This window comes from Chelonia mydas, chromosome 11 (assembly GCF_015237465.2).
Source record: "Chelonia mydas isolate rCheMyd1 chromosome 11, rCheMyd1.pri.v2, whole genome shotgun sequence".
Classification (NCBI taxonomy): domain Eukaryota; kingdom Metazoa; phylum Chordata; order Testudines; family Cheloniidae; genus Chelonia; species Chelonia mydas.
The window spans coordinates 39879827-39907261 of NC_051251.2; the positions used below are offsets into that span (position 1 = coordinate 39879827).

Consider the following 27435-nt stretch of genomic DNA (forward strand, 5'->3'; position numbering starts at 1 on the left):
GGACTTTCTTCCCTGACCAGAAGATCACCATAGGGGAACTCAAAATGCCCACTGTGATCCTGGGAGACCCAGCCTACCCCTTAATGTCGTGGCTCATACATGGGGCAACTTGACAGCAGCAAGGAGCGGTTCAACAACAGGCTGAGCAAGTGCAGAATGACTGTGGAGTGTGCATTTGGCCATTTAAAAGCCCGCTGGCGATGCTTGTATGGGAAGCTGGACATGGCTAATGACAATATTCCTATGCTTACGTGCGTGCGGTACGCTCCATATTTGTGACGGGAAGGGTGAAAGCTTCACTCAGGGTTGGACCGCAGAGGCTCAGAGCTTAGAGGCTGAGTTTGAACAGCCAGAGACCAGGGCTATTAGAGGGGCACAGCGTGTGGCCATAAGGATCAGGGATGCTTTGAGGCAGCAATTTGATGCTGAAAGCTACTAATATTTGCTGCTATGCTCGGGACTGCAGTGCTTGTAATGCTAGTAGGTGATTGGTGCACATGATGCAAGAAGAGGCCTTAACATAATTGTATGTTGTTTTGCAGTGCTGTTTTTGCTTTCAGTTAATAGAATAAAGATTGCTTTCAAACAAACACAACTCTTTTATTGAAAAACAACCACAAGAGGAGAGAGTCAAACAAAAAAAATCATCAGTGTGGATGGGGGAAGGGAAGGTCTCAAGAGGAGGAGGAGGGGTCCTGGGATGGCTACAGATTTGTGTATGTTCAGGGATCATACCCAACCTTCTCCTTTGGAGTATGATGCAGCGGGTGCTGTACTTCAGCAGAACCAAACTGCAAATGGATGGGTGTTGAGTGCAGTGGGTAGTGGGATTCCACACTGCTGGATTGTGAGGAGGGAGGAGTGGAATGCTATGGGTAGAGAGTGGAGCCAGGAGGTTGATAACCGTGTGTTGTTGGTGTGTGGGAGATGCATGGGAAAGAGTTTTGTGACAGCGGCTGCAGGGGAGGGCAGGCGCGGAGCTGCTTGGTTTGAAGAGCTAGTATTGCCTCTAGTGAGACTACTTGGCACTCCATAGCTTCTTTCTGGTGTGCCGCGTTGTCCTTTCAGTCCCTCTTCTCGCTGTCCCGCCACTGTTCAATTCTTTTTTCTCTGTGGTGGAGTGCATAATAACCTCACGCATAAAGTCCTCCTTAGTTCTTCTTGGACGCTTTCTAATTCTGCGCAGCCATTCTGCCGCCGATAACAAAGAGGGAGGCTGTGCTCCGAAGGTCATCTCCGTGAAGTTTAAATGCAACATTTTACAGAAGCAGTATTGTTTGCAACACAGACAACACTGATTCAGTGCTTTAAAACACAGCCAGTACTCACACACCTGTCACTAACTGGCTGACCCCAGGCAAGCACACATGAGCCACAAGACCCCCAAAATGGTGAGTAGCTGCAGGGGCAGGGTAAATCACTGTTCCCGGACCCTGCTGTACACTGGGCACGTGGCTCTTGGTGAGAGCCAGCACTGTAGGGTGGACCTGATAATCATTCCTGTCCCCACACTTTCCACAGGAGGTGATCATTATAGAAGATATCTTGCTGCTGAGGGTCAAGGGAGCAGGGAATCAAGGGAGGGTCTTCTCCAAGCCTGCAGCTTCCGCCCTGGCACCTATGCAGCTAGCCTGTGGGCAGCAATTTTCCCCCCACCCGTCATGGCAAAGAGGCACGGGAAAGTTATCGTTCATGGGGCAAGAAAAAAAAGCAGCTCTGCAGAAGAAACTGTAGCAGCAGATTGCCCAGTATCTCCACGAGAGTTTCCTGGAGATCTGAGGGAGATTCCCATGAAGTGAGGGAGTGTATCAACAGCCTGTTCTGCCCTTCAGACTAGGCATGAGGTGGGAGTCAAGCCTGCTTTCTGCAACTCTCCTACCCCCAAAAACTCGCTTCAGCAATTCCCAAAATCAGATCCACTTACCAGGGGCCTCCTCTCCTGTTTGCGCCTTGCCAAGATCCGACTGCTGTGATTGGCTAAGCTCCTCCAGGGTAGAAAAGAGCTCCTGACTGCATGCATCTCTGGCCTACAAGTCATCCTCTGCCTCTGGGACCCCCTCCCCCTCTTCGTCCAAGATTACCGCCTCCTCCTGGCTCGGTCCACTCTCAATTGGCACACAAGCCAACGAAGTATCCACAGGCTCCTTTGCAGTGGAGGTGAGGTCATCACAGAGTATTGTGTCCAGCTCTTTGTAGAACTGGTAGCTTGTGGGCGCAGCACCGGAGTGGCGGTTTGCCTCCCTTGCCTTGTGGTAGGCGTTTCACAGCTCCTTCACTTTGACCCTGCACTGCAGTGTGTCCCAGTCATGGCCCCTTTCTGTCATGCATCTAGAAATCTGTCCATGGGTATCATAATTCTGATGGCTGGAGCGCAGCTGCAACTGCACTACCTCCTCTCCCTAAATGCTGATGAGGTCCAGCAGCTCAGCATTGCTCCAAGCAGAGGATCGCCTGGTGCATGGAGCAGGCATGCCCACCTGGAAAGATGCGCTGAGACCACGGCACGCATCACTGAGCAAACAGGAAAGGGACTTTCAAATCTGCAAAGGAATGTACGGGATAGGGCTGACGGTTGATCACCTGAGGGCATGGCAGCTGAGTTCAAACCAATGGCCAGAGAGGTGAGAACAGGTAGAGTGGGACACCTCCCCAAGTTCTGGTCGCAGCTCTGTAATCACCACGGTGTCTACACTGGCAATGCAGCGCTGTAGCCCGGGCGCAGAAAGCTCTACGTCCCTTGGGGTGGTTTTTTTAGAGCACTGCATCTGCGTGGTTTCTGCGCACTACGTGGCTTGGCAGTGTGTACACCTCGGGAGTTACAGCACTCAAAGCTGCTTTACTGCGCACAAACTTGCCAGTGGAGATGGGGCCTTAGAAAAGTTTTCAAGCCCTGCTCTGTGAAGCACTTTCTGAATAGAGCTCAGAGAAGGTCTGGCAGCTTCTAGTGCTGCTTGTTCCACCTCCTCACTTTAAGAGCTGTCCAACCTCAGTATTATCAAGAGGAGCTCAGTTGGATGCCCGCAAAAGCGGCTGTAACAGGGGCGAGGCTAAGCCAGCTGCCTCCTCCAGTGCTACAGCGGCTTAGAAGCAGGAGGCCCCAGCAGGCTCATGGCTTTCCCCTGTGAGCACGGGCAGTGAGGAGGGCGGTGCGGGGGAAGCGAAGGGAGGGCACGGGGAAGGGCGGTGGGCCACCAGCGACCCGTTCAGAGGGGGGCTGTAGGGAGGCGGCTTGGGGACTTCTGCCCTGCGAAGCGTAGCACTGTCGGAGCGGGCCGCGGGGGCTAGAGGCCTTGGGCAAGGACCGAGTGACCAGGGCGCATGATGACACCTGACAGTGGCCCTCAGCTGGCCCAGGCGGCGGCAGGCCGGAGGGGCAGCGGGCGGGGCGGGGCGGGGCGAGGCGGCAGCCCCAGGTGGGGCGGGCTCTCCTCTAACCTCGCTCTCCCGCTTCCGTTCTCCAAGGAACCTCGGCCAGGAAAGCCTCGCTCAGGGACCGCCGGGCCGGCTGAGAGCGGGGCAAAGCCCCAGGCGCTCCCTGCTCAGAGCCGAGGCGGGCAGAGTGGCTCAGCCAGGCTGGGCTGGGGGTCGGGGCTCTGCAGGATCGGTTACCCGCGACCAGGCTAGGGGGCGGGCTGTGCGTGCGCTGCGCGCCCCAGCCGCCCGTGCCCACGTGACCCTGGCCCACCTGTTCAAGATGGCGGCGCCCAGGGCTGCCTGCACGCTGCTGAGCGGAGGTGAGTGAGTTCCCCACTCTGTGCCTGGCGGCGGCTAGTGAATGGGTGTGTAGGGAAGGGGAGGTGGCGTGGCGGTGAAAGTTTCCTTGTAAAACCCACTAACGTATCTTTCCCCGGAGGCGGCAGCCTTACCAAAAACACCACTTAGCAGAATCCTTCCTCCGCCCCCGAGAGAGACACAATCCTCCCCCCACCCCGGAGACCGACTGTAACAAACCTATACAGCAAAATGCTCTTCTCTCCACCCTCCCCTGCTCGAGAGACGCTAACGCCCACTGCTGGGCTCCCCCATGGGAAGAAGGTGTAACACACACAACAAAATCACTGATCCCTGGGAGACAGACAGTGACGAACACTGTCATTTTCCTTTTCCAAGGAGACGCGGTGTAACTTCATCCTCGTCCCCTTTCCCTTGATGGAGAGACTGTGTCTACGCTGTAGAAATTTTGGGGGGAAATTCCCACTAGGTTTAACATTCTTGAGAGATGTTGTGTAGACAAGGTTTCAACGGCTGGACCTCTTTACCGCCATTGTAATTAATGTTAAAAGCAGGTGTAACTGAACAATGGTAAAAATTGGTCCTGCCATGGGAACTAACAGAAATTTTATTTGTGAGTTTCTAGAGTAGACAATGCTTTTTGTAGATGCACACGTACAGAGAGTAAAATCCCACCTACACATTCTAGTGAGTGTAAAACACACAGGAAAATATCCCTCTTCCAAAATCTTTTCAAGGGGAGGGATTCTCTTCCTGTCCCTGCAGGCAGAGAGTGTGACCCAAAATAACCCATTCCTACAAGAGAAACTATTACGCAGATATAGAAAACTCACCATACCCAAGGGAGAGGGGGACACAGTGCTGTCCACCCTGACACACTACTACACACAAGGCACAAACAAACCCATTCCTACAGAAGGTCCCAGTCTACATCAGGATAACTTTCAAAAAAATTCTTCTGTTGCTTGTGCTGCATCAGCTCTACCAGAATTAGTCACTTTGGGAGCCCTAATATAAAATGGCAGCCTTCATATTGGGTATTACTGTCTGTGTTTATTAAACCAGCTCTGAGCAGGATTAAATGATGCGGTCTTAAAATCATATCAGGCCCAAAGTACTACTGAATGCATAATATAAAGACACAGGATAATTATTTTCCTCTAACCATTCAGTTATAATTTCAGCTGTTGTTTGTATCAGCAATAGGTTCAATATATTGACAGAAGCGTGTGCATGCATCTCAGCTACCTCTTGTCTCCTTAATAAGGGTCCAATCTTGCAAACCCTCATGATTAGTGCTCACTCCGTACCTTTTTCCACACTGCCACCTATGTGCAGAATATGCTCCCCAAACATATTTGCCAGGTCATCGCTCTCCCCTTGTTCAAATCCCTCCTAAAAGCACCACTTCTAACATGAAACCCATAAGAAGTGAGTCAGCCAAGACAATTTATTTTTATTTAAGTAGCATATTGATTAAAAACTATTTTAAAAAATTGTTCAGACATGCTATGCACTTACCTTTGCTGAGTAACTGTATAATCTTATTGCTGTGATTTCTATTGTTTTTCTCTCTGAACCCCTTCCCCACTTCGTTTTATTGTGTCACATGATATAAGATTGGAAGCTGTTTCAGGCAACCATGCTTTTGAGGGGTTGCAAATTAATAATCCTATCAAAGTACTTGCTTGAGTAAGAATTGGTCTCTAAATCTGTAAGGAATGAGAAATAATGGTCTTTCATGAAGGAAAAGTTCTTTCATGTTGTTCTGGAAAAGTCTGTTAAATAATCTGTTACAATAACAGAGCATAAACTAAGAATATTAGAACCATTAACTGTAACATTAAGCCAAACTCTGCATGCTTCCAACTAAAGCATAAGGTTAGAGCTAATACATAACAAAAGTTCAGTCTCCTTTCTCTTGTATAAGGAGCCCATATCTTCTGCCATACTTCTTGTTTTAAGTCTATACAACAGTTTTGAGTTTGAAAATATGAAAGTCCTTTGTATATAACCCTGAACTTTGAAGGGCAGAAATGTCAGTTTCTTTAGTGATGAATGTTTGTATCAGTAAGGAAATTTTACTTTACTCAAGTCCGTAAAAAGCCACACTGTTTGTCCTTCAGATTCAAACTCTTAGTTATTTATTTTTATTCGTGGTACCTGTTGGATCTTCCCTCTGTCATTCACATCCATTCTTTTCCCTGAAGTATGCAGTAGCGCTGCTCTGTGTATAAAGAATCATTTTCTGGCTTGAGTCTCAAATTAATTGGGTTTTAGTGTAACAGTTTAGAGGGCTTCACACTGTCACTTTTTTTTTCTAAATTTCAGAAGCTTCAAAACCTGGCAAGGTTTTCCAGGGCTTCTAGTCTAGCATGTCTTGCTTTGAGTGCTTTGTTTCACCAATTTCTGCTTTTGTAGCTGGGACCTCTGCAGCCATCTTGCTTGGCACTTTCTTTCTCCCTGTGGGTGCAAACTTGTGTCTGTTATCCATTTTATTGTCCCAAGTTATTTTTATTTTGTTTAGATATCAAACCTCCTCTCAGGGCATCTTACTTTATCTAGTTTCCTTCTCAGTTCTGCTTTATGAGACGTTTGTAAACCAAAACCACCAAAGCGTTTATGTAGGGCTGATTTTCCCTGAACTGGACAGCCCAGTTTAAAAGATTGCTGTTGAGCTAAGGGAATCTATTCCATCTAAATTGAATATAAATTACCTTGTTTTTGTCAGCTGTGCCTTACTGATATCTTTTAATGGATTTTTAAAAATATTTTGATAAATTATGAAAAAGGATTGTTCATTGTGATGGAACTGTTTCTAGAAACTGGGAAAATAAGCATATCTGAAAACCTTGGATATTGGGAATTTGAATGCTGGGTAAATACCCTCCACCAATTATCAAAAAGAAACTTGATTGGGGAGCATGCTTTTTTTTTTTTTTTTTTTAGAAAATTGTGTATTTTTTAATGTTAATAAAAGTTGAATTATTGTGATAGGTATGCTTGTGGAAAGATAAAAAGCTCTTTTATATTCTAAAAGTAAACCTTACTACAAATTCAAATAGCGCCTGCTTTACTGTCTGTAGAATGGCATTTTAAAACTTTTAAAACATAATTGAAACTCCTGTGCAATGAGAACTGGTTTACAATAGTATGAGTGGTCTGCACAAATGCAGGTGGGGGCAGAACTGCATTAGATGTACACTTTAAAAAAACTGTTTGAGACAAGCCTTACAATTATCCTAAACTCAATTTTGCTACAACTATGTTTGACCCATATTTAATGAGAGTTTCACAGCCAGTGAAGAGAAGATCTAATTGTATTTGCCAATTTAACAACTTAATAGAAAAGGTGAGAGTGCTGTGTCTTTAACAAAGACATCCTGGATCCCAAATTATTTATTTTGTGTTTATAGTACCACCTAGATACTCTTACTAAAATCATGGTGCTAGACACTATATGTATATATAGTACAGAGACAAGGTGGTTGAGAGGTAATACCTTTTGCTGGACCAACAACTTCTGTTGGTGAAAGAGACACGCTTTCAAGCTTACACAGAGTTCATCTTCAGGTCTGAGCAAGGTACTCCAGAGTGTCACAGCTAAATACAAGGTGGGACACATTGTTAAGCATAAGGAGTTATGTTTTTGCCAGAAGCTGGGAATGGGCGATAGGGAATGGATCAGAACAGGTAATCATACTCTTACTAAAATCTAGCCCAGTATCCTGACCACTGTTGGAAGACAGGATACTGGGCTAGATGGACCTTTAGTCTGATGGTTGTTCTTATGTACATGTTGCAAGAGACCATTCAAGGTGAAGTGGGCAGTTAACACCTCTGCTGTCCGAGGACAAAGGAGGGTTAGTGGGTTGCAGCTTGTTGTAACGAGCCATAAATCCAGTGTCTTTATTGAGTCCATGGTTTTTAGTGTCAAACAAAGTTATGAATTTAAGCTCCCAGGCTCATCTTTTGAAGGTGTTGTGTAGGTTGCCTTTGAGGGCAAGGGCTAAGAGGTCAGATATAGAGTGATAGTTTTGTGAAAAGTGTTTGACCATGAGTGATATTGTCTTTTTGTCTTTTATCATTTTTCTGTGTGAGTTCATTCGAGAGTCTAGTGATTCTCTCGTTTCATCCACATAGTTGTTATTGGGGCATTTAGTGCACATGATGAGGTATGCCACATATTGTGATAGGCATGTGTAGGACTCAAGAATCCTGAATGATGGGTTGTGGAGCGTCTTGATCATCGTAGCAATGGAGATATTCTGCAGGTTTTGGCAGAGTCTGGTGCTGCTTTGAGATGGCGTGTCTTGGTCAGCTTGCTTCTGATGATGGGCTTGGCAAGGCTGGGGGCTTGTTTGGAGGTGCAAAGAGAGAGTTTGGGAAAGATTTCTTTAAGGATGCGGTCCCCACTGAGTATCAGTTATAATAGTTTAATGACACCCCAGATGGATTCCAATGTGGGATGGAAGGTGACTGCTGGGGTATGCTATTGGTGTTTTTTGTCTTTTTTCTTTCTTCTGTATTGAAGCAGGTTCTTTCAGGGTATTTGTGTGTCCTTGCTTGGTGACCACGGTTTTAAGTGTGTTAAGGTGTCCTGGGCCTTCTCTTTGGAACATATTCTGTGGTATCTCTGAGCTTTGCTGTAGATAACAGATTTCTTGGTGTGCTCGATGTGGTTACTGGATCTGTGAAGGTAAGTGTGGTGATCCGTGGGTTTCTTGTATATAGTTGTCTGTAGGATTCCATTGTTGAAGCTGATGTTGGTTTGGAAGTGTTCTAGAGAGAGGGTGAAGCTGTGGTGGAAATCTGTGCAGGAGTATAGGTTGTCTGTCCAGGGGATGAAAATATCATTGATGTTACTGAGGTATATCATTGGTTTCATGGTGCATTTGTCCAATAATTCTTCTTCAAGGTGGCTTACTGGGGACCCATTCTAGTCCCCATGGCTATTCTCATGGTTTGGACAGTGCTTGTTGCTGAATGTAAAATTTTTGTGGGTGAGGATAAAATGGATGAGTTTGGCGATGTGTTTGGGGTGGATATCTGAATGTTTTCCATTGTCTTGTGGCTATTTGAGGCAGGGAGCGTGCCATCATGGTGAGGGATGTTGATGTAGAGGTGATTTCTCTGATGACAACCAGGATGATTATATCAATGAGGCCAACCTACAACTCTCTGACACCACCTGCTATAAAGAACTCAAAGAATACCCCATACCATAATTCACCCAAGAATTTAAGGATATCATCAAATCTTTCCCCAAACAACTCCAAGAGAAACTCTACAACCCCATCCCCCAGGGACCTTCTGCAGTGCTGTGATGAAATACCCCCCACAACACACCTTTCAAGATCCATGGGTCCTCCACATGCCTATCACAACATGTAGTGTACCTCATCTAGTGCACTAAATAACTCTGTGGGTGATACAAGAATATCACTATGTTCTTGAATGAACTCTCAAAAAAATGATAAAAGGTAAAAAGACCATATCACCCATGGGTGAACAGCTTTCACAAAACAGTAGTCACTTCATATTTGACCTCTTAGTCCTTGTCCTGGGACCAGGGGAGTGTGCAAGGAGGGGGTGGGGGCAAGCAGGGGCACGTGTCCCACCCTGCTCCCCCAATTGGTAGGGGCAGAGAACTCCAGAGCTGGGGCAGGGAGTGCGAGCTCCTCTGGCCCTGGGCTGGGGTGGGAGATGACAGCTCCTCTGACCCTGGAGCCACGGCAGGGGGAAACCAGCTCCTCCAGCTGCTGGGGGAGAGTGAGCACCACTGGCCCTGGTGCTGTGGAGGGTGGGGAGCAGAGCCAGCTCCACCGGCCTGGCTGTGGGAGGGGGAGTCAGCTCCTCCGGCTGCAGGGGAGAGGGACAAGCCAGCTCCTCTGGTCCTGCGGGGCACAGAAAGTGCCCCTCCAAAAGCGGCCAAATTTTTATTCCTGTACACACCCCTGCTTGGGACCAACATGGCTACAACAACACTGCAGACAACATATATATAGTACAACGCCCACTGCCCCAAAGAGCTCGTTGGCTAAATAAACAAGACTAAAGAGTGGGGGGAAAGGAATTATCTCCATTTTACAGACAGAGAATTGAAACACAGAGAGTCTGTGGCACAGCCAGTCTCCAGAGTCCCACATAAGTGTCTTAACCACTAAACTACCCTTCCCTTAAATTACTCATTGATGTTAAATAGCTGGCCAAAAACCCTGAACAAACAAACAAAAAAGTTCTTAAACAGCCTGACTAAAAATGTCTTCCACTCAGTTGCTGAACTGTCACTTTCTTGGTTCTCCTAGTTTCACTAGTTCTCCAGTCACCATAGAGCCTATTGGGCTGGAAGAGATTTGAATTTCTAATAGAGAAAATAGAGATAGGGAATTGATATAATTAAAATTAAAATAATAATAAAACCAGGCCTTCGGTATACACTATAAAGAAGGAAAAAACAACACTATCTCGAATGCTTTTTTTTTTTTCCCTTTACACTCTCCCCAACCGCTCTTTTTTAACTCCCTACCACAGGCTTTCACTTAATTTCTCTGAGAAAGAGAATTAATGGTTTGACTTCAGGGCCTGCCTCTAGTGACACTATAACAGAATATTCCTGTAAACTCTAGTATGCTCACCACATACTTACCCTCAAATTTTCTTCATCTAAATTAAGATATCTTGCAGTGGAAGTATCCATAGATCATATTCCTATATGCAAGAAAAAAGATAGTTTTTTCTACTTAAGCTACCATATATTGTGAAGATACAGTGTGTAATACTAAAGATACAGCATATATGAAATGGTTAGTTATGGTCACATCTAATAATAGTTATGCAGCTGGAAAACAGACTGATTTCTACAGGATGCCCATATCTGTATTTATCTTTACCAAACAGGCATGAAAACTTGCAAGCTCCAATTTTGAAAATATATTATTCCTACTGTTAGCTAAGGTTAGCTGGGAAAATAAAGCAGCTACAAACTATATTTTCCTCCAATTATATATCCTTACCAGTTCTTAGATTTTACATTATTAAAACTGAACAAATAAAAATCTAATTTACTCTTCACTGTTTGTTTTTGATTTTCTGATAGAGATAGGCCCAACTTGTCCAGATTAGGATCTGAACTTCCTCAAAATTTAGGAGTGTTTGAATCCAAAGTTTAGGTATTTGCCCATTTTTACTACATCCATCTCGCTCGACTGAATGATGACACTAGATCACTCAGTTTCATTTTTTGATTCTCCTAACCTGGTACAGTGGTGTTTGTATTTCCAGCGTTACAGGGCCATGTTAAAATGAACAAACAACTGTTTTTACTGACATTTAAACAAAAGTAAAATGGGTTTAAAGTAAGATGACTGTGCCCCTTTAAAACAGGGACCAGCTTTCTGTGTTTTGATAGTGTCCTCATTTCGCTTTAGCTTTCACACTGAATTTCATTCTTTAGTCCTGAAGTCACTCATAACAGTCATAGGCAAAAATATCACAATATATGTACCAGAGGAGTTCTAATATACTATGTCGCATATGTTTTGTAGCCCTGGAAAACTGTTTCATTCTGACAAAATTCCAAGTTCGTTTTGTGCACTCTCAAGGCTGATAGAAGCAAAAAACAAGCAAGCAAGCAAACAAAAATGCCAGCATTCTGATTTATATTTGATAAGGCTGACGTCTGAAGTTTTTGTCTTTAAATGGTGGAATTGTTCTGTGTAAAATCTGGCCACAGCTGAAGTAGAACCAGAAAGAAAATTGTTTTCTAGTTTTAGATCCTATCCAGTGTGGTTTTTGACTGTCTTGAACCAAGAGCAAATGAAAACAAAAGCTCACAGTTTTCAACGTGAGGAGTGTTATCACTCACAATTTTGCTGTCCCAACCCAATTAGATGTTCTTTTAAAAGCAACAAATGTTATTTTACGTGATCTATAACTTCAGAGGATGTTTGTTTACATTAAAACTGTTTCTAGAATCCATAGCTGTAGGTAATTTCCATAATTATCAGTTTGTCTACTGAGGTACAAAAAAATTTAAATGAACACATTTTCATAGCATTTAGAAATTGTTTTAAAAATATTTTAATGAAGGAGGGGAAGAGTAGATTCCATTGCTTATTTGCTTTTTCATGCCACTTTACTGGATGGTGAGATCTCGAGCCTTCAATTGTTTTTTGGTGGTGTTGCTATTGTAGGCTTTTGCAATTAAAATGAAGTGTTAGTGGCTAACTTCTTTTATTAAATACATGAGAAAGTTACTGAAAGTATACAAGGAGTTGTCTGTGTTGTGTACAGTCTCTGTTTTACAGTTATGACATCCTATAGAAAGAGACTGTTCGACTAAAGTAGTGTTTTAATTTCATTTTTTAGATTTTAGTTACACGTCTGGCAGGATCCCTGATCACTGCTGTTACCTGGTGGCGCCTAGACTTCATCAAACAGTCTACCTGGACCTAGGCCCAGATGGACTGTTGTAACTGATGAACATGATCCCCTCTGTTAAGGAATCTAAGACCTATAGTACCAGAATTCCCAAGGAAGTTGAAAGAAAACTGTGTTCAAGCTTTGGCTCTTGCTTTTATTATTTTATTTGCTGGTGTTACGTGGTATCATGGTATACCCATGGGCTAGTGTACATCACCACTAGTGAAACCTCTTTTGGGTTTTTGGTAATTAAGGGAAAAGGATTCTTTTAAAATAGAATAAATACAAACACAGTCAACAGTTTATTCAGTGAAAGAAGTTACCTTGATATCTCTTGATTACTGCTTACCAAAAAAGTGACAAATTATTAAATAAAATAATAAATGTTACTTATAGCTCTGTAGTTATCTGCTGATCTTTGACAATATTACTACCATTGTTTATACTAACAGAATTTAACTGGTAGACACAATTACATTAATTTTGTTCTTACATGTTTTATTTCTCTAGTCTGGTTCATAGTCTCTTTATAATGGTATACTATTTAGACATTATACAAATATATTATTATTAGCTGCATAATATTATCTTGGTGGATCTTTCATTAGAAAATATTTTAAAATTTGTTATGATTGCAGGGTGAGTGTTAGCATTCAATGTAATTAAACTTAATTGCATTTCCTGTTTGGTTTATTTTTAGTTTGCTTCTACATGCCTTTATTTTCATCTGGGGCTGTAAGTTTGTTGTGCATATATAAGGAAAATATGGATTTGGTATGGCAGAAGCAAAAGCCGTAGAATTTTGTTTAAAAATAAGCCATAATTATAACCTCAGGCCATACTACTTTAAAACAAAATAAAAACCACTTTAGTTTTAGAGGATGCTTTGTAACTGCTTGCATACTCAACAGCTGCCTCTTCATGTTGTTTAGGACTCTGTCTCCTTGCTGGTTCTTTTTTCTTATTTTTTTTATTTAAAGCTTTAGAGGGCCAATATGAAGTGGCTTCTTTTCCCTACATCAGCTGTTCTGTCCAGGTGAGCCAGGCATCCATTCAGAGAACATTCATTACTTTTTCTGCCTGTGACACTTCCTGGGGATGCCCAGGGGTGTGAGGAGGGATCCGAGTTTTCCATGATGAAAAAAACCAAAATTCTTTGACAGAAAAACATAAAAATCCATGTTTTCCATGATTAAAATGAAATGCTGAACTTTAGTTTCCCTCGACTGGGGCTCAGACTATCATGTACTTGCTTCATGAACAGAACATCCCAGCCACGCCTGGCTATAATACGCTGGAAGAATTTGGGGTGAGCTTCAGTTAACACAGAGAGCCGGAGAATGAGGCTCAGATAAACAGGTTTCTAATGTATATGGTTATTATTTTTCACAAAATGTAAAAACTAAAGATTCTGTGTAAAAATGCAAATTCCACATTTTTCCATGGCAAACAGATTTCTAGAATCCCTGGTTGCGAGGCATCTTGCTACCACTTGCCCTTAGTGTGAGGACATCTTGTCTGTGCCTGCTGGGGTCAGCTCCCTGACTCCACCAGCTATTGGCAACACTAGCACTCACAGGCCCCTTTCTCTTTCTTCGTGCAGGTTAGTGATAGGCACACTCCAACCCCTGAGTCCTCTGAGAATCCCCCTGCAGTGTCAAGGCCCTGATCTACTAGACATTCTCAGAAGTACTGTTCCCAAAGGAAAAGTACACGATCACCACAGCTTACTTGTTAGACCACATCTTGGCTTACCCTTAGATTTGTTTATAGTGAAAACAAATATAAGTCTACTTAACAAAGAAAGAAGATTGAAATGATAGCAAGCAGAAATATTTGAAACAGAATTACGTATAAAATAAAATCATAACACACATATTAGAGCCCAAACTTAACTACAGTAATAGGACATTATTATGTCATAAAAGCAAAAGCTCACCCTAAATCCTTCCAGCGTACTATAGCCAGGCTTGGCTGGGATGTTCTGTTCATGAAGCAAGCCCACTGTCTGCTTACTTCTTAGGTAAAAGATACCAGGGTGGTCCTTTGCAACCCCAGATATATCAAAACAGTCCTTTGAGCTTTATCCATAAACTGGACACCCTCCTGCTGTGTGTTTCTTCCTGTAGATTTTATCATCTCTTGTTAATTTCAGAATTTTGATTAGCTGGTGGATTAATATGCAGATAGGTATCCATTGCATATACAATACTCAGTTTGCATATAGCCCAACAGATAGATAAGCAGCCCCTGCGTTCCTGAAAGGAACATGTATGTCTCCTCCTGGTGACCTGCTTCAACTCTCAGACCTTAATAACATAATTTGCAGTATAGGTACATAACTCCTTAAATACTGTCTTTGCATACATTTCAGAATGGTTATGATGACCAGGGTGTTACTGGCTCTCAGTAGAGACCTCACATGACATCCTTCAGTGAATTATTATGCATATAACTGATCCAGAATCCCTTAGGACAGGCCTAACAAAGAAAGTAACAGAATGCCACTAGCCGTCACCTTCAGCCCCCAACTAAAACCCCTCCAACGCATTATTAAGGATCTACAACCTATTCTGACCCAACACTCTCACAAATCTTGGGAGACAGGCCAGTCCTTGCCTACAGACAGCCCCCCAACCTGAAGCAAATACTCACCAGCAACCACATACCACACAACAGAACCACTAACCCAGGAACCTATCCTTGCAACAAAGCCCGTTGCCAACTGTGCCCACATATCTATTCAGGGGACACCATCACAGGGCCTAATAACATCAGCCACACTATCAGAGGCTCGTTCACCTGCACATCCACCAATGTGATATATGCCATCATGTGCCAGCAATGCCCCTCTGCCATGTACATTGGTCAAACTGGACAGTCTCTACGTAAAAGAATAAATGGATACAAATAAGATGTCAAGAATTATAACATTCATAAACCAGTCGGAGAACACTTCAATCTCTCTGGTCACGCAATCAGAGACATGAAAGTTGCGATATTACAACAAAAAAACTTCAAAACCAGACTCCAGCGAGAGACTGTTGAATTGGAATTCATTTGCAAATTGGATACAATTAACTTAGGCTTGAATAGAGACAGGGAGTGGCTAAGTCATTATGCAAGGTAACCTATTTCCCCTTGTTTTTTCTTACCTCCGCCCCCCCAGACGTTCTTGTTAAACCCTGGATTTGTGCTGGAAATGGCCCACCTTGATTATCATACATATTGTAGGGAGAGTGATCACTTTAGATAAGTTATTACCAGCAGGAGAGTGGGGTGGGGGGAGAGAAAACCTTTTGTAGTGGTAAACACCCATTTTTTCATGCTTTGTGTGTATAAAAAGATCTTCTATACTTTCCACAGTATGCATCCGATGAAGTGAGTTGTAGCTCACGAAAGCTTATACTCAAATAAATTGGTTAGTCTCTAAGGTGCCACAAGTATTCCTTTTCTTTTTGTGAAACTCTGTGCTCCTTGAGCCCTCTGCCAGATGAAATTGAGAGGTTCCTGGTTTGCACTGCCAAACAGGTTTTAATCCCCTTACTCCCTTACCTTTTCTCATATATATTCATTGCACTAACTGTTTATCCCATTGTACATTTGTACATATAATAATTAAGTAGGAGTTTTTCTGATAGCCTGAGAAATATCGAAATAAGTGTTCATTACAGCAACCACCATAACATTTGAAAGGTTAAAGGTGATCTGTGATGGGAAAAAATTGGGCATGTGCCCATTGTTCCTTCTTTATGATATATATTTATTTACAAAGAAAGCTTTTTAAAAAAAATTGGGTTTTGTTTACTCTGGAAGACTCTACAGAGACTGGAGCACTTATGAAGTTCTGGTATCACATGAGGCAAGAGGCTGAAAGTTGAGCTGTTGGGAGAGGAAAGAATTGTCAGACTACTTAACACTTTTATTTTTACATATTTAACTCCAATGTCTAACAAACATTTTGGAGAATATTTTAGCACCCTCCTCCCCAACCCTTCAAGTAGACCAGTCTTGATGTACTTAATATTTCTGAGGTGAAAAACAGGATAACCACAAAGAGGGCATAATCCCATTAAAAAAAATATCCATTGCAGGTGAACAATAATGGGGAGTTGTTGTGGCTGCTAGATAAAGGTAGAGCCATGCTCATCACAGAATTGTGGATAATTACAGGAGGTCTGAGACATTAAGCAGAAGTTATTTTATTATTTGTAGTATGGTAATACCTAGAGGCCTCATCTTAGATTGGGGCCCCTAACACTAAACCCTATAAGAACATATAATCCCTGCCTTGAAGAGTTTATATTCTATATAAACGAGGCAGACAAAGCATGGGAGAGAAAATATAGGCACAGAAAGTTGAACTGACCATGGTCACCATCACACAGTAGATCAGGGCAGAGCTTGAAATAAAAATCAGTTCTCCCAAGACCTTTTCCAGTGCCGTGACTATTGGACCATCCTGCTCATTTTCAGACATGATAGGAGATCTTGTTATCCTGCCCAGCATCCCTTTCTCAATAGGACTCTCTTTTCCACAGCTGTACATATATGAAAGGTGTGATCTGAGCACAGGACTAGCAGCCAAAAATCTTTGGATTTTGATCCCAGCTCTGATAATATGTGGCAATGACAAATCACTTAATCTCTTTGTCTGTTTCTCCACTTACAGAATGGAGATGTTTACCTATCTCACCAGTGTGCTGTGAAGGTTAACGATTTGTTTGTAAAGTACTTGAAGATGAAAAGCGCTGTAAAAATGCTAACTAGTAGTATTATGTGTGAGCGCTTCATAAGTGCATAATGGCTGTTTGCCTGCACAATATTTAAAGCAATTTGTAACACCCCAAGTATGAAAGGCACTACATGAAATCAAAGTCTAGTTTTCTGTTGTCATTTACAAACGTTCTCTCATATTTTGTGTCCAGGAGTTTTTAACATGGAAGTTAGTCCATATCTCCCTCCTATGCTGTCTATAGCAAAAATCTGAACTTCAAAATGGTTTTTAAAATTGAACAACAGGAACTCTTTTTCAGAATTGTAAAACTTAGATCTTCATAGGACAGGGATCTATTTTCATTCAGTTCCCTTCTCTCTGCCTCACTGCACACTCTTGTTTCTTCCTTTCTAACATCTCTCAAATGTTTCATCTCCTTTTCTGCCAAAAGCCTTGTGCATCTCTTGCCTTGACTACTGCAATCTTTCCCACCCCAGTGGCCTGCTCGCCTTCAGTCTGTCTGAAAGACTGCCACTAAAATCCTCTTCCTCTCTTGTCACTTGCATCATGTCTGTTCACTGGCTCTCTCCTCACTTTCCATGTTTATCATTATGGCAATGCCTAAAGGCCAACCAAGAAGACAATGAAGGAGAGGGAGGATTGGGGGAAGCAGCCAATCCACACAGGGCAGAGAAAGTCAGAGAAGTTTCTACAGTTTTGACTGGAATGTCCTAATGTGAAAAAAGTCCCTGCTTTGGCTGCTTGTTGCTACTGGCTGGAGTCTGGCTGGCTCCTCTCTGCACCTTTTCCCCAAGGCTGTTGTATGGGGTAGAAGCACCACCTGGATCCTAATGCCCTTACAGTGTGTGTGGGAAGTCTCCCCTGTATAGTTCTGGGTCCAGGAGGTGTAGCATGACTGATTACTGTCTTCTTCTCACTTTCTGCGTTATCTCACTCCCACCACCTCATGCTGTTTGCTCTACCCACGATTCCTTTTTATCTTTCTTCTACTCTTGGTTTTGTGTCTTCTTCCATGATGCATCCTGTCCTTGGAACCGTCTTCCTTTTCTAGGTTTCAGAGTAACAGCCGTGTTAGTCTGTATTCGCAAAAAGAAAAGGAGTACTTGTGGCACCTTAGAGACTAACCAATTTATTTGAGCATAAGCTTTCGTGAGCTACAGCTCACTTCTGACCACATTCAGTTTGTAAGGATCCATCCTTGAGACACAGTTCTTTTGGATATCCTGCCGACAGTAATCCACCCAGGAAGAAAACAACACAGCAAAACTCAAACCAAAAGCACCAGTGCACCACTCTGAGACTGGACTTTCTGGTCCTTGATCACCTTTATGTATTTGCACTGTATGGTCTGTCCAATTTAAATTGTAAACTCCTCAGCTTAGGGGCCTCATCTTGCAAATGCTTATTTTTGTAAGTATGGGTTTTCAGGATCAGGACGTAAGTATTAAAAAAACCCCCAACAAAACAAATGCTCCAATCTTGTAAAGACATGTTTACAATTACTCATGTGAGAAGTACCACTGACTTCTCTATTACTACTTGTGAGCAAAGTTGTGCACTTGTGTAAGTTCTTTCAGGACTGGAGGTAGGTAGAATAGAAGGCAGTAAGTATCTCTACTGAGCCGAGTTAAGGTTCTTTGGATTTTTGCACAAACAAAAAATTCCAGTCTGTGGCTGTGTTACTATATAGTGTATTAAGCAGTGTCAAAATTGTTTGTTTAAACTTAGTTATTTCCAGTTTTTAATGTGTTTTAAATGAACTATGTACAAGAGTAACCATCTTTGGAGTAACACTTATCAATCTTAACTGTTACTCAGTGAAGTTTCATTGTTTCATTTCATTTGTGGAAAGTTGAGAGACCAAGAATACTAGCAAAAAGAAAAGGAGTACTTGTGGCACCTTAGAGGCTAACAAATTTATTTGAGCATAAGTTTTCGTGAGCTACAGCTCACTTCATCGGATGCATGCAGTGGAAAAAAACAAGAATACTAGCACTCTGTAGGCTATGCTTTGTAACTCTCCATTCAGTTTGTTTTATGCTCTTTAAGTAAGAGCAAGGACATGATGAATCCTACTCAGATAATTGCATTGGTTTTGTTTAATGTACTGAATAATGACTTTATTGAACTGACTTTTTCAATTTAAATAAATGACTTCAGTAATATTGCTGTTGCATCTAATATCACCATTAAAAACTGACAGATGTTTGGGTTTCAAGGTCTGGGGGCATAACTTTATTAAAGCCTGTACAAAAGGACAACTTTATAAAAGCCTAAAGAAAGTTTTCCAAACACTTCTTAGTCTTGCTGTCACAGTTAAGATCACTGCAAAGTAAAGAACCAGTTACTGTAAGCTACTAACCAAGTAGCATGAGTTGTGGTCCTCTGCTACAGCCCTTGTGTCAAGCCTTCCTCTAGGGGTATTAGGTTCTTTGATAAGACAAGCCTTGTACTTGTGCCTGCTCCCATGTTCAGTTTCCCACCTCTGTACATACCACAAGGTCTCCCATTCCAAAAACAATATTCAAGTTTGGAGATGGGGCTAGGACAATGCGTCTCCCTCCACACTGTCAGCAAAACACAGCTGTGATTCCCACCAATTCCTGGTGGGTAATCAAAAACTTTTCACCATCCACAGATAGCCATAAAAGTTATAATCAGTCCCTGTGTCTTATAAATGCAGCCCATTCCCTAAAAAGATCTGGCCAACTATAGCTCATCTGATAATGTTTAATAACACAACCCTCGCTTCTGAAACAAAAAGGTGTGTAATATTTTATATATTGGACTGGCATATGATCTTAACAATGTGGGAAGATCTGACATTCCAGGGTACAATCCAGATGAGTGAGGGGCTGTGGCACCTCTGCCTTGCAGCCTTGGATGCCTTACAATGCTTTGACTTTGTGACTCCCAACAAGAGCGCCTCACAAACAGCAAGCAGGTCACTCCTGGAGTGTCTGTGTATAGCCACAGTCCTGGTTTTGCAATTCTGACTCCAGCATCCCGTCAGCAAACACCAGCCAGACTCTGGCTTCCAGCAGCCTTGGTTATCATATTCAGGGTGACCCCAACTCATCCCCAATCCCGGATTCCACCCCCCAAAAAATGTGTATTCTGTACTGCGCTGTCCAGCCCTCTCCTGACAGTTCAGGTAACAAAGGTCCGTTGTCCCTATAAGGGAGCAATATACAACTTGCCAACTGTAGTGAGGCAGAGTGGCCTCCCACAGACCCGGAGGGGGAGGAACCCCTCACTGAGGCCTGGTGGGTGGAGCCAAGCCAGACTCACCCCTCCCCCCAGAAGTCAGTGGGCAGGAGAGGAAGTAGAAAAGGCGGGTCTGGGAGCTCAGCTGGGCTGCAGCCGCCAGAGGAGGCAGATGCCTCCTGCTTGCTTCCGAGCTGGGAGACTGCTGCAGACCCCTGGGGAGCTGAGGACTGGCCAGAGCCGCTGAAGCCATACACCGACCCGACCACAGAGGAGTTGCCAGGACTACCAAAGGCCTTCTACCCTGATGATCTGGACTACCCTCTACAGACCCAGGTACAATCCAAGGGTGAGTTAGGAAGTGGCCCGGGGCAGCAGACCTTAGTCTGGCTGCAACACTGCCTGAATTTAGGTCAGTGTGTTGTGGTCAGGATCCCCTCTGACTCAGTGGCAAATCCCGCTGCCACTGTTAGGGTCTTGGACAGGGGCTCAGTGGAGTGAGTGGGCCTGTGCCCCCCTCCCCCGCCATCCCAACCTTGGGGTGGCAGTCTTCCTCTCTCTAGGCCAAAAAGCCAGTGCTTGTCAGCCATCCACTGGACCTAGGGTGCCCGAACCCAGTGCTGCTTGGCTCTGAATACAGGCCCGAGACATAGATCTTTGTTGCCCACCGTGACTAAGGGCCTGGGCGCCTTAACTGTGTTTGCTGCTCGGCCCTGAACACAGGCCGGAGCTATAGACTCATTGCCCTGCCCTGACTGAGGGCCTGGGTTACCTAACTGCCTTTGTTGCTTGACCCTGACCACAGGCCCGAGCTATAGACTCGTGCCACGCCACTAATTCCCCACGACAGGCAACACGCAGAGATGTAGTGAGGTGGAGTGAACTTCCATGGACCTGGAGGGGGAGGAACCCTGCCGCTGACCCACTACACCACCTTACATGGAATTATCCACACAGCTCACAAAACTGAATTAATGGTGATTAAAGAACAAAAAAGTTTATTTAACTACAAAGAGAGAGATTTTACGTGAGTACAAGTATTAAGGCATTAAAGTCAGAAATGGTTACAGGAAGAATAAAGATAAAATGCTTTTTAGTACTCAACTTAACAAACTAGGCTTGGTTCAAAGTAAAATTCTTACCACATGCTCCCAGCAGCATTACTGACCAGTTTTCAGGTCAGGATTGCTCCCAAAATCAAAGAGAAGGATTCTTTTGTCTTCCTAGGTTAAAGAGAGAGTGATAGGCAGCTTATAACTTGGTTTCAACAATACAAAATTTGATTCTCACACAGTGACTCAAGTTTCTAGAACAAAAGATCTTCTGATTAGTCAGCTGTCTTTCACTCTCCATGGCCGCAGATGAGCCATGGTACCACGGAAGGCACTCTGTTGACTCCTGGCATCAAGGCTTGAATCTTATTCACCTGAAAAATACTGGCAGTGCTGCTGTTAAGCCCAGGAACACACATTGCAAATGAATTAATATTATGCATCAGCCATAAATTTTCATGTTTATAGTAGACACGTTAACTTTGGTTGGCCTACATGCAAGGGTAACTCCTGGAGTGGCAGCTGATCACATTCACTTCAGTGAGGTTGGCACACCTGGGGCCTATTGTGGATCCTCTTTTTTTTTTTTTTTTTTAAATGCTACAAACAACAAGAAGAACTCCAAGAAGTAGATGGTCATGACTAAACCCAGGGCTGCTTTTTGGATGGCTACTGTTTTGGCATATTATTTACCCTAAAAATAAACTACCAAGTCAGTGCTGATGGAGGTTTCACGCTGTACCTGCATATCTTTCTGGATCCTGGACTCTCTTCATTGTAGTAATGCCTCATTAATTTGAGCAGGAATATATTCCACACTTACCAAGCTCCCCTCATTTCTATTGTTTATCATAATAAAATGGTTTGCTTATGGTACACTCCTGGTGGTTGTGGAAAGACAATGGCAAAACACCTGCACTGGGGCAACAATGCTGTCTGTGAAGTGGAGTTATCAGAGAACTGGCGATAGCTGGTGTAGAGTGACCTTTAGCATCTCTGGGATGGTACAGTCCAAGAAAGGAAGCTGGATAATATACCACCACATGCAGTTCAATGAACTGGAAAACTAGAGATGGTTAATGAAAGCACTAAAGTAGTTCACTAGTAGCCATGGTCCAAACCATACAAGCTTTTATAGCTGCAAGCCAAACACCTTGTATTACACCTAGAAGTATATAGAAAGCCAGTTCAGCTTCTGGAGAAGAGATGTTGGGTTTCTTATCACAAGCAACATTCAGCAAGCAGAGCCACACTCAGCAATAATCAAAGCCTCCAAATGGTCTTCACATGTAGAACAAGTAGAACTTATTGCAGTAATGTCACACAGGCATTAATGGTTATGTTGAGATCCATTATGTTCAAATAAGCACCAAACTGCTACCATGCTACCTGGGACTCCAGCAGCAATAGGGGATTCATAAACACCCACAGATTGCTAACCAAACATATAAAGCATCTGCATTAACAGGAAAGATGCCACCCTGTCAAGCTTTTTCCATTTGATTCCCCATGCTTCCCAAAACCACGTTCATCACATCTGGGTTAAAGCTTAACTAACTCAGGCCTGGTCCACACTACACAGTTTGGTTGATGTAAGCTGCCTTACATTGACCTAATCATATCTGTGTCTACACTGCCAGGTCCATTCAACTGACGTAACTTGCCTGCCATGTTGGCTTAATTACTCCACCCCCGTGAGAGGCGTAGCACTTAAATCAATGTTGTAAGGTTGATGCGGAGGCAGGGTAGACACAGCATTACTTACGTCAACTTTACTGGCCTCCAGGAGGTGTCCCACAATGCTCCGTTGTGACCGCTCTGGTGAACGATTTCAACTCCACTGCACGGCAGCCAGGTACACAGGAAACAGCCCCTCCCTTGTTAAAGCACTGGGAACTTTTGAATTCCCATTTCCTGTTTGATCAGTGAGGAGAGCTCACCAGCCCAGCTGATCAGGGTGACTCAGTGTCCCAAACGCACTCTAACCTGTAGTACACAGGAGGTGGTGGATCTTATTGTCTGTGGGGAGAAGAGTCAGTGCAGGCACAGCTCCAGTCCAGCTGTAGAAATGTAGACATCTACAGAAGGGTCACGTGGGACATGGGGGACAAGGGCAACACCAGGGACACGCAGGAGTGCCACGTGAAAATCAAAGCCCTTCGGCAGGCATACCAGAAGACAGGGGAGGTGAACAGTCGTTCTGGTTATATACCGCAGACATGCCACTTCTACAGTGAGCTACATGTGATCCTCAGCGACGACCCCATTACGACCCCCAAGAGCAGCGTGGCTACCTCTGAGGAGTCGGAGTCCTGGGCCACTGCAGGCAACACTGAGGAGGTGAATGGGAAACAGGCGAGGGGGGGATCCATTCTCCCAGAGAGCCAGGAGCTCTTTGAAACCCCAGAGCAGTCCAGCTAGTTGCAGAACAGCATCGTGGCCAAGCGTGATGTCAGGGAAGGGACCTTTGGTGAGTATGCAATTCCAATTCATATTTTGGGGTCACACATTCTTATAGTCTGTTTAATTTTTTTAAAAAAAAGGTGAGGTAGACTGGCTATCTGCTTTCCAGTGGCCAAACCAGCTAGGCAGAGGACTGTTGATGTCCAGAGGGGTGGCCTGGGAATCCTCCACAGAAACTTCCAAGAAAGTTTCCTGGAGGGACTCTGCAATCCATTGCAGAAGGTTTCTGGGGAGGGCTGCCTAATTTCTTCCACCATGGTAGGACTCTTTCCCACGTCACTCCAGTATTAACTCTGCTGGCATCAGTGCAGTACACAGCATAGCAGCATAAGGACCCGGTCTGTACCTGGACGCTTGCCGTGTCTGTTCTCCTGCCACCTCTGTTACCCTCAGGAGAGTGTTATCAGCTAGGCTCACCTAGGGAGAGGATGGCAGTTTTCATTTCAATTGTTCAGACTGCAAACAGTAGTGCATGTGATCGCATCCCCATTGTGCTTTTCCGCTCCTTCGTGGTTTCCCAGACATGCCGGTAGTGTGAGTGGCAGGGGTTGGCATTGAGCTTAGCACCTGCAAGCCTCAGGCCATTGCTAGCATCAGTGGCACTGCGGGGGTTTGAGGGAAGGGAAATTTTCTTGTGCACTCTCGCCATCGCAAGCCCACCCTCAGTGCTGCCTCTGCTAAGGCTTGTGGTTTGGGAGGGTCAGCAGTGGTCTCCGTTCTCCACACAACATTCATGTTACAAAGGACAAGTGGCACTGGCTCCCTGCCCACTTGTGCTCCCACCATGGGTTGCCTACCCAATGCTGTAGGTGGTCCGGTGCCCATGTCCCTGGGCTATACTCACCATGACTGGGACAGCAAGCCGGTTCAATGAATACCTTGTGTAAATGAAAATGTTCTGCCTTGTACTTCAGTAGAATAAGGGGAGTGATTTTTATATACCAGCTGTGCACTAGACCCTGGGTCTGCACTGACAATGATTGCTTTGTGCTTTCCATGTCTTACAGCTGAAAGTGTGGTCTTCAGCTTTTCCTCCACACTGGTGAAGAGGTTGTCCCAGATTAGAAGAAGGCAAAAGAGAACATTTGACGACATGTTCAATGAGATTGTGAACGCCTTTGGGACAGCAGACACTGAGCAGAGAGCGAAGAGGATTTCTCTCTCTGAAAAACTGGACATGGACATGGCGAGCAGGAGACCAGTCCAGGAGAGTGAGCATGGCGTGCAGCAGGAAAGCTGTGGATTCTGCAAGGATTCTGTTGAGGTTTCTAGTAGACCTTCAGGAGAAACACCTGAGGCTAGACTCCCTCTACAGCCCCTGCAGAATGGCATTCCTGCAAATCCTCCAGGAGGTGAGGAGGGAAAATGCTATATCCCTTCTACTCAACACTGGGGGAGGGTCCTAAGAGTAAAAGCTGCACATATGATGATGTTTGACAGGCAAGGCCACTGTGCTTTTAAAGACAATATTGATGTGTTTTTCCCCTCCCACTTTTATTCCACTGTCTGTCCAAGATTAAATTATCTTTCTGATCTTTCAGTTTCAATATGTTTGTGCAATAAAAGTGCAGGTCCTGAGAATGAAATAATCTTTATTACTTCACACAATAGGGGGAGGGGAGAAAGAGAAAGTACAGGGAAACTGAGGCAACAGAAGGGATTTGCTGGAGACAGAAACCCAGTAGGCACCGCAAGGTTCACAGTATGGGAAGACACAACTCAAGAAGCAGTGCACAGTACTTGGTCATTACTAAATCAGGTTTTTAAAGCCTCTCTGAGTTGCAGTGCTCCATGCTGAGCACTCTTATTCCGCTGGTATCTGGCTGCTCAAAATTAGCAGACAGCCTATCCGCCTCCACAGCCCACCGCTGTGGAAACTTCTCACCTGTGGCCTCGCAGATATTATGGAGCACACAGCATGCAGCTATAACCATGGGGATATTGCTTTCACTGAGGTCTAACCTAGTAAGTTAACTGCGCCAGCAACCCTTTAACAGGATCTTTCCTGGCCAAAGGCACGTTCAATTCCGCACTTGCTCATCCTATTGCTGCTGTCCCAGCTGCTGGTATATGGCTTCATGAGTCATGGGAACAAGAGATAGGCTTGGTCTCCCAGGATCACTGTTGGCATTTCAACGTGAGCAGTGGTTATTTTGCATTCCAGAAAGAAAGTCCCCGCTTGCAGCTTTTTAAACAGACCTGTGGTCTTAAAGATGCAGGCATCATGCACCTTCCCTGTCCATCCCATGTTGATGTCAATAAAATGCCCCATATGATCCACCAGCACTTGCAGCACCAATTAAAAGTATCCCTTGCTGTTTATGTACTCTTTGGCATGGTGGTCTGGTGCCAAGATAGCCATATGCGTGCCATATGTTGTCCCACCGCAGTTAGGGAACCCCATTGCAGCAAAACCATCCAGTATGTCCTGCACATTGCCAAGAGTCACTACCCTTCTTAGCAAAAGGCAATTAATGGCTCTGCATACTTGGATCATAGTCCCCACGGTGGATTTACCAACTCCAAATTGATTCCTCACTGACTGGTAGCAGTCTGGCATTGCAAACTTCCACACAGCAATCGCCACTCGCTTCTCCACTGTCGGAGCAGATCTCATTTTAGTGTCGCTGTGCTGCAGGGCTGGGGAGAGCTCCGCGCACGGTTCCTGGAAAGTGGCCTTGTGCATATGAAAGTTCTGCAACCGCTGATCAGAATTGCATAGCTGCATAATGATGCAATTCCACCAGTCAGTGCTTGTTTCTTGGGACCAAAATGGTGCTCAACCATGTTTGGCTGCTATGGGATTGCCAGCAGCAACCAGGAATTGTTTTGTTCTGTGGCTTCCAGCAGGGCTGCTTGAAGGACATTGCCATATTCTGCGTGGCTGCTCCTCTCCCAGCTCTGGAATACTGCAGGATAAAGCATGTGATATTTGTAATGCTCAGAACTAGAGTGCACAGCTGAGCGGGGTCCACGCTTCTCGGGATATGGTGTACGCGTGGCTATGCCAGCCTGTTGAAAAAAGGCATGAAATATTATGGGTTGCAGTTGTGAGAATGTTTTAGTATCAAGAGGCATTCCCAAGTCCTTCCCCAAACCCCTGTGGCAAGCTGTGCCGTGCAAGAGCTATCCACAGTGCGCTGCTCTCTGCAGTGCCTAATTTGTAATGAAAGAGGTGCTGAGGCTCAAGCAGATTTTTTACATTCATAACTGATGGAAAAGCCCCTTCATTTTCAGTTTAAACCCATTTTTACCAAAACATTCACAGGTTTTACAAAAAGTGTTGTTCAGCTTTTTTCTGATTTTCACCCGACTTTTGTATCATTCAAATATATAAAAATAACTTGTGTTATTAGGAAAATGCAATACATTGCATGAGATATATGTATTATGATAATACATTAGTCTACACTACAAAATTAGGTCGATATTATTGAAGTTGATTTTTAGAAATCGATTTTATACAGTTGATTGCGTATGTCCCCACTTAGTGCATTAAGTCGGTGGAGTGCATCCTCACTACCATGGCTAGCATCAACTTATGGAGCAGTGCACTGTGGGTAGCTATCCCACAGTTCCTGCAGTCTTGTTGCCCATTGGAATTCTGGGTTAAGCTCCCAATGCCTGATGGGGAAAAAACATTGTCGCGGGTGGTTTTGGGTACATGTCGTCAGTCGCCCCTCCCTCCGTGAAAGTAACGGCAGACAATCGTTTCATGCCTTTTTTCCGTGCAGACGCCATACTGCTTTCAGCAGATGGTACAGTCGGACTGTTAACTGTCATCATCCACCGCTTCCGCTGCACCTCTACTCTGCTGCT

At 44.2% G+C, this 27435-nt stretch overlaps 1 protein-coding gene across 6 annotated transcripts in view; it reads left to right on the top strand.

The window, feature by feature from the left end:
- Nucleotides 1-590: 590 nt before the first annotated feature.
- METAP1D (methionyl aminopeptidase type 1D, mitochondrial) overlaps nucleotides 591-27435 on the top strand; it is a 72112-nt gene continuing 45267 nt past the window's right edge. For 5 of the 6 annotated variants that reach the window (XR_006284945.1, XR_006284944.1, XR_006284943.1 and 2 more), the window contains exon 1: nucleotides 591-3734. Coding sequence is in view for 2 of the 6 variants with exons in the window: in XM_037913008.2 (XP_037768936.1) it covers nucleotides 3695-3734 (40 nt within the window). In the remaining 4 variants the exon portion in view is untranslated. Of the gene's footprint in view, nucleotides 3735-24623; nucleotides 26997-27435 lie in introns of those variants that run through there. The other variant, XM_037913009.2, reaches the window with a different exon arrangement.